The sequence below is a fragment of the Tachysurus fulvidraco genome, chromosome 11 (genome assembly GCF_022655615.1).
Source record: "Tachysurus fulvidraco isolate hzauxx_2018 chromosome 11, HZAU_PFXX_2.0, whole genome shotgun sequence".
NCBI lineage: Eukaryota > Metazoa > Chordata > Actinopteri > Siluriformes > Bagridae > Tachysurus > Tachysurus fulvidraco.
The window spans coordinates 2,077,769-2,095,268 of record NC_062528.1 but is presented as its reverse complement, the minus strand read 5'-3'; the positions used below and the strand labels follow the sequence as shown (position 1 = coordinate 2,095,268).

General features: G+C 43.4%; 1 protein-coding gene across 5 annotated transcripts in view; it reads left to right on the top strand.

The window, feature by feature from the left end:
• Window positions 1–17,500, top strand: part of fat3a (FAT atypical cadherin 3a) — a 114,873-nt gene that overhangs the window by 42,334 nt on the left and 55,039 nt on the right. For all 5 annotated transcript variants that reach the window (XM_047820738.1, XM_047820736.1, XM_047820737.1 and 2 more), the window contains exon 2: window positions 173–3,509. In XM_047820738.1, the coding sequence (XP_047676694.1) occupies window positions 197–3,509 (3,313 nt within the window). In that variant the 5' untranslated portion in view covers window positions 173–196. The remainder of the gene's footprint in view (window positions 1–172; window positions 3,510–17,500) is intronic.

The following is a 17,500-nucleotide window of genomic DNA, read 5'->3' as shown; positions in this document are numbered from 1 at the left end:
ATCCTGCCTTGACGCCCGATGACACCTGAGATAGGCACAGGCTCCCTGTGACCCGAGAAGTTTGGATAAGCGGTAGAGAATGAATGAATGAATGAATGAATGAATGAATGAATGAATGAAAGTGAATATGATGACTAATTAACTCTCTTTCTCTCTCTCTGTCTATCTACAGAATGGATTTGGTGATGGCACGACAATGATCATGGCCCTTTGGGCGGGCGTTCGGGCCGCTCTCCTCCGTCTGGCCCTTGTGTTCTTCCTGTCACCGCCTCCTCTGGTTCGCTGCCAAGGTGACAGGCTACGGCTTCAGTTCACACAGACGCTGTACCATGTGTCTGTATACGAGAACTCAGCAGCGCGGACATACGCGGTTAGCCCGGTGCGAATGGGCATGGGTCTCCAGCAGCGCTCATGGGAAGTGCGTTACAGAATCACGGCCGGTGACGACGAGGGATTTTTCAAGGCAGAAGAATACACTCTTGGGGACTTCTGCTTCCTCCGTATACGCACCAAAGGAGGAAATGCTGCCATTCTGAATCGAGAGATTCAGGATAACTACCAGCTGACAGTCAAAGCAACTGTTAAGGGTGAAACTATGGAGGCATGGACCAAAGTGAGTGTACAAGTGCTAGACATGAATGATCTTAGACCTCTTTTTTCCCCAACAACTTATTCAGTCACAATTGCTGAAAACACACCATTGCGCACCAGCATTGCTCAAGTCACAGCCACGGATGCTGACACAGGCTCTAATGGGGAGTTTTACTATTTTTTCAAGGAAAGGATGGAACTTTTTGCTGTACACCCAACGAGCGGTGTTGTTTCCCTCAGCGGGAAGCTGAATGTCAACACTCAAAACAGGTACGATTTGGAAATCCAAGCAGTGGACCGAGGGATGAAGCTTTATGGCAACAATGGTGTCAGCAGCACCGCTAAACTCTTTGTCCATGTGGAACGGATCAACGAGCATGCACCCAACCTGAATATTGTGACACTAGCACCGATTTGGGCTGATGCTACACCAGCAGTGGCGGTGATGACAGTTGAGGATGCTGATACGGGACTGAACGGAGAAATCGAGGCAGTAAACATTGTGGATGGAGATCCGTTTAATCTGTTTAGCATTGAAAGAATAGAAATAGACAATGAAGGAGAGGAAGGAGGATCTAAGAAAAGATCAAGCGAGTTTGTCCTTAAAGCACCTGAGCATCTAGAGTGGGAAAGTTACCCTTTTGGACTGAATCTGAGTTTGCAGGCAAGAGATCAAGGGTCACCACAAAAATCATCAGAGGTTCAAGTAGTACATCTTAAAATCTCTCATCCAAGCCCAGTAGACGTGCGCTTCCAGAAGGAGGTATATGAGCTCAATCTAAGTGAAATAGTTCCCCCCAGAACCATTGTATTAGCAGTAAAACTTAATCTGGAACCAGCTGATGTTGAATACATTCTCACACCTTCTGCAGATTCAGCGTTTTTTAGCATCAATAGTATGACTGGAGTGATTAGCACATCGCGGTGGCTAACAAAGCTCACACAACGAGATTTTGAGCTTGAGGTCATCGAGGTTGGCAGTAACCTGAAGGCTAAAGTTCGGGTGCTGCTAGAAGATGCAAATGACAACGCTCCAGTATTTACACAACAGTCATATGAAGTATTTGTTAATGAAAGCATCGCCGTTGGGACAACAGTTGTTGTGGTAACGGCTTTGGATGCAGATCATGGGGAAAACGGTTATATCACATACAGCATGGCGAATTTGATGCCACTGCCATTCTCTATTCACCAGTTTAACGGAGCCATCACAACCGTGCAGGAATTGGACTTTGAGTCGTCTTCTGAAAGCTTCAGCTTTGTAGTGAGGGCTTCAGACTGGGGTGCCCCCTACAGGAGAGAAAGTGAAGTAAACATTACGGTGCACATTGAGAACGTGAACGATAACAAGCCGCTGTTCGAAAAAGTCGCCTGCGTCGGTGTGGTCTCTCAGGACTTGTCAGTCGGGGAGGTCATCACTACGATGTCCGCCATAGACGTTGACGAGTTGGAACTTGTAAAGTATAAAATTATCTCAGGAAACGAGCATGGCTTCTTTGATCTGAATCCCGATTCTGGGGTCCTGACTCTTCGCCGATCCCTTAATACCGCAAACCCCAAAAGCACATTTAGCCTCAAAATTACTGCCACAGATGGGGAGACTTTCTCTGACCCTATGTTTGTGAATATATCTATATCGCAGGGAAAATCCCCACCTAAAAGTTTCAGCTGTATAGAGACACATGTTGCTCAGAGACTTGCAGAGAAGCTGCTCAATAAGGCCAAAGCCAACAGCAAGCCCAAAATAGAGGAAGGTTTCATTGACTTGTTCTCGGTAAACCGACAAGCACCTCAGTTTGACAAATCCTTCCCTACAGATATCACCGTCCGTGAGGATATGGATATCGGCTCAAGTGTGTTCCAGGTGAAAGCATATGACAGCGACACAGGATTTAATGGCCAAATACTTTACACTATTTCCAATGGCAACACGGACAGCAGTTTTACCATCGGCACGCTCAACGGCGAGATCAGGATTTTCTTGCCGTTAGACCGGGAAAGAACAGACCGATACCTTCTAAACCTTACGTTATATGATTTGGGCCAGCCACAGAGAGCTGCTTGGCATCTCTTAACTGTCTATGTGGAGGATGCCAATGACAACGCTCCCCAGTTTCTTCAAGACACTGGATACCGAGCGCGGATTCCTGAAAACACCCCCATTGGCACAGAGGTGATACAGGTAGAAGCAACAGATAAAGATCAGGGATCAAATGGGGAGGTCCAGTATTCCTTGCTCACAAGCTTCTCGCAGTTTGGCATCAACAGCTCCAATGGGATTGTATACGTTGCCGGGCAGTTGGACCATGAATACGCGCCGTCGTTCTTACTGAAAGTGGAAGCACGAGACCGGGCGGAAAGAAAATCTCAGAAATTTTCTGTAACCAATCTCCATATCACACTAGATGACGTCAATGACTGTCCTCCTGCATTTATCCCGAATGTGATCAGTGCTCGAGCTCTCGAGGATCTACCGATCGGTACCGTTATCGCCTGGCTCGACACTCAGGACCCCGATCTCGGTCCAGGCGGAGAAGTCCGCTATTCGCTCGGTAGCAGCTACGACGGCCGCTTCGAAGTGGATGCGATTAGTGGTGCTATTCGTTTAACAAAGGAGTTGGATTATGAGACTCAGCAATTCTTTAACCTTACGGTTCGTGCGAAAGACAGAGGACGGCCAGTTTCTTTGCTGTCGGTTAGCTTTGTAGAGGTGGAGGTTGTAGATGTAAATGAAAACCTTTATGCACCATATTTCTCCAACTTTGCCGTGAATGCTTCAGTTAAGGAAAGTGCTCGGATCGGGACATCCGTTCTTCGAGTTTCGGCACGCGACGATGACACGGGCAGAGACGGCGAGGTCCAGTACTCCATCCGTGATGGAAGTGGCCTCGGAAGGTTCACCATCGACGATGAGACAGGTACATGCTTGCCAAATTGATATATTCCAAATTAACGTAGTGATTCAGTTAATTAGTATGCTCATTAACTTCCTGCCTGGTTTAATTAGATCGCTCTGATGTGTACTGATTTCTAAAGGTCACAGTTTATGGCTTATGTGCTGGTTATTACAGTACAATGTGATGTCTTGTCTCTGCTGACATTGTAAGGCAAGTCAAGCAAGTCTTCAGAGCATGACGGTGGGTCTAAATTTGTTCCTCCATGCAAATCGTTTTCTCTATACAGTGCATAGAAAGTGCTTTTGTCATTTTTTTTACTTCATCTAAAAAACATAACCTTCTTGTTTCCAGTTCCTGACAAACAGAAGGGTCTAAAAGTCTCCACTAGCAAGTTTTCAGTTAATAATTGATTAAACACAATGGATCATGCTAAATAAGTCTGTATTAAATATTGATACAGTGATATTTCGAGATACGAGTGCATTAACACAGTGGTCCCCAACCCCCGGGCTGCGGACCGGTACCGGTATGTGGACCAAATGGTACCGGGCCGCCCAAGGAACATTAAATTATTTCCATGTTATTTACTGTGGTGTATTTCTCTCGGGTTTGTGCGACTTTCCATGGACGAGAGGTTAACCAGGAGCTGAGAGACGTCACCTAAAGCCGCACCGATACCGTGCATGCGCAAAATATCATGATATCGGGCCGGGTTTAGGTGACGTCTGGAGCTGAGCGGCTGCAAGCGGCAGTGATGTTGTAGCTTTGGTGGAGAGAGAAGGTGTGTATCGCTCTTCTCTCTGTTCACCGGTACTTTGTCATGTTTAACGGTGCTTGGTGTACGTGTATATTGTGTTTGCTCAAATTTAACCCACAAATTAGCAAAAATGAGCACGAAACAGACGTCGTTAGAAAGTTAGAAACTCTGCCGGTGTTCTGGATTAAAGTCATGGCGGAATACCCTGAGATTGTCACCACAGCACTTACATCCCTATCGCCATTTCCGACATGCTATCTGTGTGAAGCGGGGATTTCTGCAGTGATGGCAACCGAAACAAAACAACGGAATAAACTGGACATAAGCGACACACTTCGGGTGTCATTGTCTCCTATTACCCCAGATGGAACCGTCTCGTTGTAAAGAAACAAGCTCAGGGTTCTCATTGATTTAGCATTGTAGTGAGTTAAAAAGGCATGTTTAAATACAATTAAATTAAAATTATTACGAATACATACAAATTTTTTGAGATACAAGCTATGATTCGACCAAATTTTTGCCCTGTGATATACGAGCATCCGAGCCGACGCCGCCCCGAAACAAAGATCCCCAACAACCAGGTGTGAGATCCGAACATCCTGGAGTAAATAAAAGGAAGGAAGAAACAAACCTCCTTGGACAGGTTTTTATTAACACGACCGGCAGATGTTAGTGAAGAGTGAAGTGAAGAGAAAAGTGATGAAGACAATTAAGCAAAATGAATGTAAAGAAAACAGAAATTGTAGAAATTCAGTTCAGTTAAGTTAATTTTAGTGAAGTTTAGTGAAGTTCCATTTACAGTAAGTGTAAAGTAGCGTTAAGAGTGTACAGTAGCGAGTAAGTGAACGAAAGTGAAAGTGTAATTCCTCCTAACTCCTCCGCCTGTTTACTCCTCCCTCAACCTCCGTGCGCGTCTTCCGTTAGCTCGAGTCGTGTGATCTCCGAGGTAAATAATACACTTTATAGTAAAACCAATTTATTTTTTTTAACATTCTCTTTTATTACTGTATGTTTTTATACAATATTTGTCATTTATAAATACAGCTACTGAACATTTTTCATATTCAAAACACATAAAACAAAACAACTGGAGTGGAATTTTGCGAGCTGGAACGGATTCATGGGATTTCAATTCATTTAAACGGGGAAAATTGCTTTGAGATACGAGCAAATTGAGATACGAGCGAGGTCACGGAACGAATTAAACTCGTATCTCGAGGTATCACTGTATCACAATAATCATATAGTAAGCAGAATTATTAGGCAGAAGCTTTGGATCATCCAGTTAAATGCTCTTTGGGAACCATATGTGTTCTGTCCCCAGGGTATGTAAAGCTCTATAGTAACTGATTAGCGGTTTATTCATATCGAAGAGGGTCTAACTGTTTTGACAACAGTTCAGTGCTGGAATATGTCACTTCCTCAGACAGAGCGAAGCGAGAACACAATCCCATCTTCGTACACCACTGGGGCAAGTGCATCAGTAAAGGTGCAAATATACTCCATTTCCACCAGGAATACATGTGCGCACACAGCTGCTACATGAGCAGAACTGTTCTCATGCCGGCTTTTGTATCTTTTGTATATCTAGAGGATTCGATCCGGCATCCACTAGACGGCACGTCAGAGCCGAAACATCCCCGTCCGTCTGCCTTCCAAGTGAAACGTTAAGCAGACTGACATTAAGCTTAAAAACGTTTTGCGGTCAGTGTGATTGTTGTCAGTCATTAGCAGTGTCTCTAAAGCGATAACCTGATTCATAAAAATTGTTCAAGTATTTTTAAAGGATGATGATGTTAAAGAAAAACTGTGTTTCAGTTGGTAGCATTGTGTTCAATAGAAGCCTTTGTTTTGTCACGTCTACATTACAGCACGGTGAAATTCTTTCTTCGCATATCCCAACTTTGGAGGTTGGGGTCAAATCGCAACCATGTTACAGCACCTTTTGAGCAGTGAGGATTAAGGGCCTTGCTCTAGGGCCCAACAGTGGCACCTTGGCAGTGCTGGGGCTTGAACCCCAACCTTTCAGAGCCTTAATAGCATACGTATGTCAAGTTTGCACGTTCTTGCAGTTCTCTAGGCTAATTAGCTGATTAGTGATTAGCATCTGGGGGCACGGTGGCTTAGTGGTTAGCACGTTCGCCTCACAACTTCAGGGTTGATGGTTTGATTCCCGCCTCCGTCTTGTGTGTGTGGAGTTTGCATGTTCTCCCCGTGCCTCGGGGTTTCCTCCGGGTACTCCGGTTTCCTCCCCCGGTACAAAGACATGCATGGTAGGTTGATTGGCATCTCTGGAAAATTGTACGTAGTGTGTGAGTGAATGAGAGTGTGTGTGTGCCCTGTGATGGGTTGTCACTCCGTCCAGGGTGTATCCTGCCTCGATGCCCGATGACGCCTGAGATAGACCCGAAAAGTTCGGATAAGCGGTAGAAAATGAATGAATGAATGATTGACATCTCAGTGGCATGTCGGTAGCATGTGTAAATGGGTGTGTCTGTATGTACAAATGTGTCCTTTGATGCATCACCGTCAATGTGTCCCACCTTGTGCCCCAAGTCCCTAGGATATACTTCAGGTTCGCTGCAACCCAGTGTAGGATAGGCAGTAGAGAATATGAACGGATGGATGTCGGAGACCAAATGACCACAGGCAGTGGCGGAACTAGAGCTTTATACATGGGGTGGCCAGGGGGCGACCACTTTATAACTAGCACAAATGTCAACATAATTTATATTATGGACATATTATATTATGTTTAATCTCAAAACTTACCGAAATCTGATGTTACAGTTTTCTTCTCTACGTCTCAACTCTTTCTTGTCATTGATTGAAATGAGATGTCGATCAGAATCAAACTTCCAATACTATCAAATAAAAATTCGTGGTGGTACCTGTTGTGGCCAATCAGACGTCAGGGGTGTTCAGTGTTACCCCGGACACCCCTCTTTGACTCCGCCACTGACCACAGGACACACCAGATGTCCATCTTTCCTACACATAGCGAACCGCGAGTATAAATCAGCCTCAAGATTAAGTTAAAGACTCTTGTTAATCTCGCTGCTGCACGCCATATTTAGCTATTTTTTTAACGTTATTGATTGTAGCGTATATCAAAAGAGCACTTCAAGAAGATGGCTATCTGACTTCCTGCTTCAAAAGGAAATACATCGGCATACGAAATCAAATCGCGGGAACGTTAGAAGCCATTCCGCGTTTGGTGATATCGTGCGTTATTATCGTTTACGGTGAACAAATTTAAGCACACACCACACACATGAGCAAACACACACTCGTACATGGAGGCTAGCTGTTTCTTTTCGCCCATGTTAAGACATCTGGCACTAGAAGACAGCACTCTGATGCTGTTAATATATTTCTCATTTTTATGGTTAGTAATATTGCATTTTTTGACAGGTAATTCTTTTTTTGGCCCAAACTGACTGGAGACTCTGAGATGACTGGCAGGCGGTGAAATTTTATGTGTGTGTGTGTGTGTGTGTGTGTGTGTGTGTGTGTGTGTGTGTGTGTGTGTGTGTGTGTGTGTGGTTGAGATTTATGCGCTAAGCTCCTGTCTGGCATATTGACTTACTGCACTGAGCTTTTTATTCATGTTCAGTGCCCTTGTCAGATTGTTCCCTCAGACGCAGCTGCTTAGATTTACACACACACACACACACACACACACACACACACACACACACACACACACACACACACACACATAACGCTTGGTTTATTTGTCTGAGGCTTGTTTGTTCCACTGCATCCGAAGGTACGGTTGATTTTTCTGTGCTTTGTATACGTTTATATAAGTGTGTGTATTTCTCATCAGCCTCTGAGGTGCTGTTGCTGGGAGAGGTGCAATAAAGGCTTGCCTGGAGAGAGGAAATGGGATAAAAGAGGTGTGTGTGTGTGTGAGTGTTGAAAGTGAGAAGGTGTAAGTGTGTGTTGGTGGAGGAGGAGGATGTCATGAGGTCACAGTATCGCAGGAAATACTGGAAAAAAGGTGAGAGATGAAAGAAGAAAGAAAGCAGAATAGTAGATGGTGTGTGTGTGTGTGTGTGTGTGTGTGTGTGTGTGTGTGTGTGTGTGTGTGTGTGTGTGTGTGTGTGTGTGTGTGTGTGTCCGTTTTTCCAGATCCCAGTGTCAGAAACTCAGAGAAAAAGCACATCTGAGATACCAAACAAGTCCACAAAGGTGTTGAGGCAAGTGTGTGATAATTGAAGTGTGTGGTTTCCACTGAAGCTGTAACTTTATCACCTTCTCTCTCTCTCTCTCTCTCTCTCTCTCTCTCTGTCTCTCTCTCCCTCTCTCTCTCTCTCTCTCTCTGTCTCTCTCTCTCTCTCTCTCTCTCTCTCTCTCTCTCTCTCTCTCTCTCTCTCTCTCTCTCTCTCTCTCTCTCTGTCTCTCTCTCATTTCTCTTTGTCATACCTATCATTTTCTCCCTCCCTTTTCCAAAGTCCTTTCTCAAAGAACTGAAACTTTTACCAACAGTAATCACAGCTAGTCAGTCCAGTACTGTCTGCTTTACCCTCTCTCTCTCTCTCTCTCTCTCTCTCTCTCTCTCTCTCTCTCTCTCTCTCTCTCTCTGTCTCTCTCTCTCTCTCCCTCTCTCTCTCTGTCTCTCTCTCCCTCTCTCTCTCTCTCTGTCTGTCTCTCTTTCTCTCTCTCTCTCTCTCTCTCTCTCTCTCTCTCTCTCTCTCTCTCTCTCTCTCTCTCTCTCTCACTTCATCATGTTCTGTCTCGCTCTGGAGGTCATGGGTGATGCCGACACAAGAGTAATAAATTCAGTGTAAATAAGGGGTGTGTGAGAGAGAGAGGGAGAGGGAGAGAGAGAGATGGAGAGAGGGAGAAAGATTTCCACCAAACTCTTCCAAATGGTCGCCATGTCAAAGGTCATGTCACTCACTGATTTCACTGTTGTACTGAGGACTGTGTGTGTGTGTGTGTGTGTGTGTGTGTGTGTGTGTGTGTGTGTGTGTGTGTGTGTGTGTGTGTGTGTGTGTGTAAATTATTCTAAATGTAGAATTTGACACACTCCAGGGAAGATGAGAAGATTCCTAAACACACACTTTTTTGAGTCTTTTCTTTTTGTCAAGTTGTACCAGTTACTTTTAGTTTGGTGATAAAAAAAGAATAAAAAAATAAATGGATAAAAAATAAAATCATTTTAAACGAGGCTTCGTTAAGGCTAAAACACATGTTTTCTGGAGCACATTTCCCAATATTTTCCCAATATTTTTTCCCAACATAGGTTCACTTCAAACTTCCCATTTGCTAGTTCAATTAAACGGAGCTGCCTTGCTAATTAAAATATAGCTAGCGAAATTTACGCCCAGTTTACAATAATGGATGCATTTGACACCTTTATCAAGAGCGAATTAAATTATTATCTCATTTTATACAACGGAGGGTTAAGGTTAGTGGACCAAGGAGTAGAACATACGACCTTCCGATCAATCGTCCAACAACCTTACTGTTATGACCCCTAATGGCTAATTTTCTGCTGCAATGTGGACAATTTTAAGAAATAGCTAATGGAGTTCATTCATTCACTCATTCATTCGCTCATCTTCTACCGCTTATCCGAACTTCTCGGGTCACGGGGAGCCTGTGCCTATCTCAGGCGTCATCGGGCATCGAGGCAGGATACACCCTGGACGGAGTGCCAACCCATCACAGGGCACACACACACACACTCTCATTCACTCACACACACACACACACACTACGGACAATTTTCCAGAGATGCCAATCAACCTACCATGCATGTCTTTGGACCGGGGGAGGAAACCGGAGTACCCGGAGGAAACCCCCAAGGCACGTGGAGAACATACAAACTCCACACACACAAGGCAGAGGTGGGAATCGAACCCCCAACCCTTGAGGTGTGAGGCGAACGTGCTAAACACTAAGCCACCGTGCCCCCTTATTATAATATTATTATTATTATTATTATTATTATTATTATTATTATTATTATTATTATTATTATTATTATTAAAAAACTGAACACAAAGTGCTGTACAGCATAAAATACAGATAATAAAATAATTAAATAGTAACAAAATCGAATAATAACAGCAATAATTCAACAACAGAGAAGGCTCGGTCTCCTCTAAGCTTCCTCTTTGACCTTTTGGTGTCAAGAAGCAATTGATCAGCTGACCTGAGTGAACGGGCAGGACCGTAGGGGTGAAGCAGTTCAGTAAGATATGTCGGGGTCTGATCATTTAAACACGTAGAAACAAATAAAAGGACTTTTAACTGAACCCTATAATACACCGGCAGCCAGTGAAGTGAGGCAAAAATTGCCGTTATATGGTCACGGGGGATGTGGTAGCCTGGTGGTTAATTGTTGGGCTACCAATCGGAAGGTTGTGAGTTCGATTCCTACGTCCACCAAGCTGCCACTGCTGGGCCCCTGAGCAAGACCCTTAACCCGCAATTGCTCAATTGTATAAAGATGGATTAAGGGCGTCTGCTAAATGATGTAAATGTAAAATATTTCCTTGGACCAGTGAAAAGACGCGCAGCAGCAATTCGGACTAATTGAATAGGAGACAGAGAAGACTGGCTAAGACCAATATCGAGTGCGTTACAGTAATCCAGTCGAGATGTAATAAAGGATTTACCGTCTCAAATCGTTGCCTAACAAGGTTTTATTTTTTCCAGGCGCCTTAGTCGAAAAAAGCTGGACTTCACCACTGCACTAATTTGGCTGTCCAATTTGAGATCAACATCCATTTTAAAGCCCAGTTAGATCATGTTTGTGTTTTATTTTGTAAAATTTGTTAGCTACATTTTTAGCTTATTCAGCTGAATTGTTTCATATCAGAACAACAGTAAGATTTTATGATTGCAGCAAAAATAAACAAGTTAAATCTAGCACACTTAAATCTAGGTGTCCTGTAAAGCACACACACACACACACACACACACACACACACACACACACACACACACACACACACACACACACACACACACACACAGGTCCCCAGATAGCAGGATTATGTCAGATTCCTGTAAGTCAGTGTGGTTTATTTAGTCCACAGTGAGGCTGCAAGTCCTGAAACACACACACGCACACACACGCACACACACACACACACACACACACACACACACACACACACACACACACACACACACACACACAAACACAAAGTGCTGAGATATGAGGTCCTAAATATACTCCCATAATAACACCCTGAATGGACAGAAATGCAGCATTGACAGATCTTTTTTTTTTCTTTCTTTTCATCTTGTATGCCTTTTCTTTCACACATTTTCTCTCCATCAGTGTCCCTCATACTCTTCTCAAAGATCTCTCTCCGTCTCTCTCTCTCTCTCTCTCTCTCTCTCTCTCTCTTTAATACAGTTATTGTCCATGTCTTCCTTTATTTCTACCTATCTATCTGTCTTTCTCTTTCCGTAGCGATGAGGTGAATAAAGCTCATGTTCCATTTATCACTTCACGGAGGTGTGAAGTTGAGCAAGTGCACGTTTTCTCACCTAAAATTAGATCTCCCATGATCCTTTGCACCTGAATGCCGTGTTTGCTGTCTTACACGTTTCTTAATGCCACCTGCTTTAATCCAATTTCATTCAACAACAATGATTATCTGCGTGGTTGTGAGTTACAGAGTGAGAGGATAAAAAGAAGGATATAATTAAATTCAGAGACATTTTTGTCATTCGGGTAATTAGCACATGCTAAAGTTAGCTGATTTAGTAACACAAGATACTGCTGACGATTTTCAATCAAACTTTCCATAAACAGCTCCAGTAGTTAGAGTGGTCTTTCTGTTTAGCCTGTTTATGCTAAACATGGACATTTATTTTGTCCACTTGTTGATATGTTTACATTTCAGCACTCCTTGCTAAACTTACAGAGCGACTTGAAGTCTTTACTAATGTCCTACAGTAGGTACTAAAGGTTATTTATTAAATTAAAGGTGGGGTCTCCGATGTTTGAAAGCTAATGTCGACATTTGAAATCACCAAAACAAACACGCCCCTTACCCAAATGGGTCCCACCCCTGTATCGATAGCTCCGCCCACAAATACATACGTAACCCAGGCGACTAACAGAAAGAAACGTGTCTTTATCATAGCTGAAGGGAAGAACAATACGATTGTAGATAAACAAACAAGCAAAAATGCCACACAAGCATAATGATGTAAAGGACAAAGGCATATATTAGTTCTGTGTAACAAAGCAAAACCAACGTTACTCACCTATCGAGAAGGAAAAAAGCGCCTCGGCGTCTTAAGTAAAGTCGGCCACATATTCACAGGTTGGAGTTTCCCGAGTCGATAACTCCTGAGCTAAACGCTGTTACTACACAAAACGCGGTTGTAGCTGCCTCTCTACATTACTACGATAGAAAAGAGGTGTTATTTGTGTAGTAACAGCGTTTAGCTCAGGAGTTATTGACTCGGGAAACTCCAACCTGTGAATATGTGACCAACTTCCTGCTCCTTCAGTTCTCTCCAGCGCTGGAAAGCTGACCCTATATTAACACGTCCTACTTCTTGTCCTTATCGTAAGTCTTTCTTCTCTTTCTTTCTTTGTTTTTATCCTCCATGTCGATGTTAAAACCGCTTTCTGCTAATGTCACACATGCGCACCGAACACTCTCTCCGCCCATATTGACAAGACACGCCCCTTTCTGCTCACACACATTTGTTTTGTTTAAGTTTTGATTTTTGTTTATTATTCGGCCCGACTCAGTTTTCTGAAGCATTTCTCAAAAATCTGAGACCCCGCCTTTAATACGTTGTTATGAAATGTAGCCGGTATTAGCTTCCCTGGTTTGTTCCCTGATTATTCTCACTCGTACTGCTTTGCTAATTACAAATATCAGCACAAAGAGCTAGCTAAGAAACTCCTAGCTTCAAGAAAGCTAAGCTACAAGACTCGGCTGTTATATCCTAAATGGTCGTTTTACAACTGACACTCAAATAACTCGATCATAAAGAAAAATTTTCTGGCTTTGTGAAAGTTTCAAACTCTTGACTGGAAAATATTATGTAGAGAAATTAGATTTTAGCTTGTTCATCATTCATACACGTTGGAATAAGCAGGGTTAAATGGGTCACTTCTCGGGTCACAGGGAGCCTGTGCCTATCTCAGGCGTCATGTGGCATCGAGGCAGGATACACCCTGGACGGAGTGCCAACCCATCACAGGGCACACACACACTCTCTCATTCACTCACACACTCACACACTACGGACAATTTTCCAGAGATGCCAATCAACCTACCATGCATGTCTTTGGACCGGGGGAGGAAACCGGAGTACCCGGAGGAAACCCCCAAGGCACGGGGAGAACATGCAAACTCCACACACACAAGGCGGAGGCGGGAATCGAACCCCCAACCCCGGAGGTGTGAGGCAAACATGATAAAAAAAGCTAGCTTGGCATGACCTGTTGACAAACTTATAATACTGTATTTGTTCAGCTATGAGTCGGGAAATTCATTCACATTTGTATTTTTTTTGTCCTCCAATTGGGACAGCTTTTCTCCTGGGAGTGTGCAAATGCTGTCCTGAAATGCTACCTAACCACTAAGCCACCGTGTCCCCCTACGCTAATCTGTTATTTATGATAATTTATCCGTTTCTTAGTGTTTTATAAGTAGTTGTTATACTGCATTTGTTATGTTGATTTCTTAGCGTGATTGTGGTCAGTGTGTTGCTAGCTAGTCATGCTGAGATTGCTGAATTGTGAGGTTAAACTTAGCTCGAGTCTACTTTCTTGCTAACGCAAGGTCACAGAAGTGTGTTCTTTTCAATAAGTACACAGCAGAAATAGAAATGCTTGTACACACACACACACACACACACACACACAACAGTAGTCTAGTGCAAGCTGTTCTGCATCGTCAGGGTCTAAACCTCCCACGTTTGTGCAGCTTGTTTGCAGCAGCAGGCATACACACACTCACGTCTGACACATGCCAAGATAACGCCTCACACACAAACACACACACACACACACACACACACACACTCAAGCTCCTGATAGAGGGATAATTGGGGTGAGTTAATTAAAGCTATGTTTCATACGTTAGGATTAGTCATTGTTTTCCTGAGCTCATTTGTGTGTATTTTTCCTCTCTACAATAACTCACATGGCACACGGCGTCCATTTCTAACATCTTGTGTTAGCATCTGCGATCGCTAGTTCAATGGCTCACTTGGTTTATTTTACAACAACTCACACGAACGTCAGTAACATTTGGCAGAAATCTTGTGAGGGTTAAATCTGGGGTTAATTTTGCTCAGCTAATCACAAACGTAGCCATTTTTCATCATAACCTCATGCTAGCTTGTGACCTGATTGAGTTGTTTACATAATGAAATTTCTTACGTTTCTCTTGCTAGAGAGTTTTAATGATGTCGCTTTGTAGAAGCCAACATTCTGTTTTCCTATTTAAGCTTAGACAAAAATTTATCAAGACTAACTCCTCCTAAAGCTTTCGAGCCACATGCACCAAATTCAGATATGTTGTAGAACCTGGTCTGAAGTTTGTTGCTATTACATTTCTAAGCGATCCGAGTACCGGTACTTCCGGTACCTGGTCACAAAGTGGCCTTTTTTCCCCATAGACTCCCATTATAAACTTTGGAGGTTTATAACTCGGCAAGCTTTCGAACTATCTACACCAAACTCGGCCAGCTCCTTTAGGGTGATACTCTGAATAAAGTTTTAAATTGGTGTACCGACTGGCCTTTCGGTTGTGCCGCAGCCCCGCCCACAAAATATGCAAAATAAAAAAACTTTTCACAACATGGACATGTGACATATCAAAACACTCAGAACAATGAAGGGAAACTTCCTCACGTGAAAATATATCAAAACACTCAGCCGATGTGGAGAACTTCCTCAAGAGTATTCGAATGATGTCACATCACATGCTCGTCTCCACTTGCCTCCAAATGTTTCGGCACCCTATCTTTCTGTCCACTTGCCTCCAAAAATAACACTGACCCTCATGTCCACTCGCATACCAAAAAAAAAAAGCACCGGCCTTTGCGAATACTTGCACCGTCAAAGCGAAACATCAAAGTTTGTCGCGACGAACTTTACAAATCTAGTTATTATTTATTGTTTGGACAGATAATGTTCATGTTAGAATATCGAGCTATTTAACTGCCCAAACTTATGCAGCTTAACTAGCAAAGGTAAGTACATTTGAGAAAACTGACCGGAAATGTATTGTTGAGATAAGTATCAGATTTGTGTCTTTATTGGTCCATTGCATGATTAGTTCTAGCTGCTTAGCGTGCTATTAATCACTTTTTCTAGATGTTTAGGATGATATTAGTTACATAGTTTTAGCTGCTTGTCATTTCAGCTTATTAGCAATCTTACTAAATATTTAAGTACATAGTTAAGTAATATTAATCTGTTAATCAGCTAGTCGATTACTACGGTATTTAGCTTATCGCTATCAACTTATTAGATAAAAAAGCTAGCTTGGAATGACCTGTTAAACTTATAATACTGTATTTGTTCAGGTATGAGTCGGGAAATTCAGGCACATTTGTATTTTTTTTGTCCTCCAATTGGGACAGTTTTTCTCCTGGGAGCGTGCGAATGCTGTCCTGAAATGCTTCCTACCTCGGGAGTTTCAGATCGGACACGACGTGTGTGTAAATACTGCAGTTAAGGCAGACAGTTCGGTTGGAGCCGTTACACATTCCCTTTTATTTGGGTTGCTAGGATACAGGTGCCTCCGTAGAAATATTTCAACTACTCACACACTTGAGAAGGATAAGTGATTACAGATACGACAGAGATATTGTGTGTGTGTGTGTGTGTGTGTGTGTGTGTGTGTGTGTGTGTGTGTGTGTGTGTGTGTGTGTGTGTGTGTGTGGTTAAACCCTCCTGTGCTGAAGTGACACTGCATGAAGTTATGCACCAGCTGTGCCCATCCGTAACACACACACACACAGACACACACACACACCCCTACATACACTGAACTGTTACAGAATGTAGATAATTGGGATCTCATTTATATTTCATCATTCATATAGATCATTATATTGATAGATAATTCTCTCTCTCTCTCTCTCTCTCTCTCTCTCTCTCTCTCTCTCTCTGTCTCTCTCACACACACACACACACAAACACACACACACACACACACAATTTCTTCACACTTATCATTCCTTAACTAGGTCAGGCAGCAGACATGAAAGAGAATAATCCCATCGTTAAAACTCTGCTGTCAGTCTACTTCCTGTCAGAAGTAAGTGTGTGTTTGAGGTGTGTGTGTGTGTGTGTGTGTGTGTGTGTGTGTGTGTGTGTGTGTGTGTGTGTGTGTGTGTGTGTGTGTGTGTGTGTGTGTGTTTCCTAGCATACAGGGATATTCAGATTTAATGGGTAACAAAGCAGCTAAGTAAGCTGGTTTTAGCCCAAGACACTCCAGAGGAGCAGCTTGTGCTATCTACGTTTGAGTTCAAATGTTCTCCATTTCCTGCATTTGTGGAGTCCTTCTACCCTAGTGAGTGTAAATTGGTAGCACCTGGTGTATCTGTAGCTTAGCGGTTAAGGGATTGGAGCACTGATCGGAAGGTTGTGAGTTCAAGTCTCAGGTCCACAAAGCGTCCACTGCTGTAACACTGACAGGAATTGGCAGCCGCTCAGAGTAGAGGTCTTCTCGGGTCTATAGAAATGTCCCCGACCCGAAGTGACCCGAATCTCTTTTTACCCGAACCCGACGTGCATAATCTTTATTTTTTTAAGAAAGACCCGACCCGAGACAAACCCGAAAAAATTAGACCCGAGTCCGACCCGACACATTGCCAATTTGTTTTTAACCCGACTGGACCCGAATGTTGCGTAACTCTACACTAAAGTAACCGCTACAGCGTGGATTCAAAATTGATTGACAGGTCTGTTTCAACGGAAATTAGCTTACCGCCAGCCGCACGTCGCCAGCCACATGTCGCTAGCGGTCTTGGCAAACAGAGGAGAGGTCGGAAAAGGACTCGAGTCGATGCACAAACGCGAGATACATTAGTTCGGGTCTTCTCCGGTCCGTTCGGTAAAAACACATTCATTTTAAATTACCCGAGACCCGATGCCGCTATTATTATACCCGACTCGTGTCCGAGGCACACGTGAAACTTTTAGACCCGAACCCGCTCGGGTCTCGGGTCGGAACTCTGGTTTTTGGATCTAAGTGAACTCGTGAAGACCTCTTGCTCAGAGGCCCAGCAGTGGCAGATT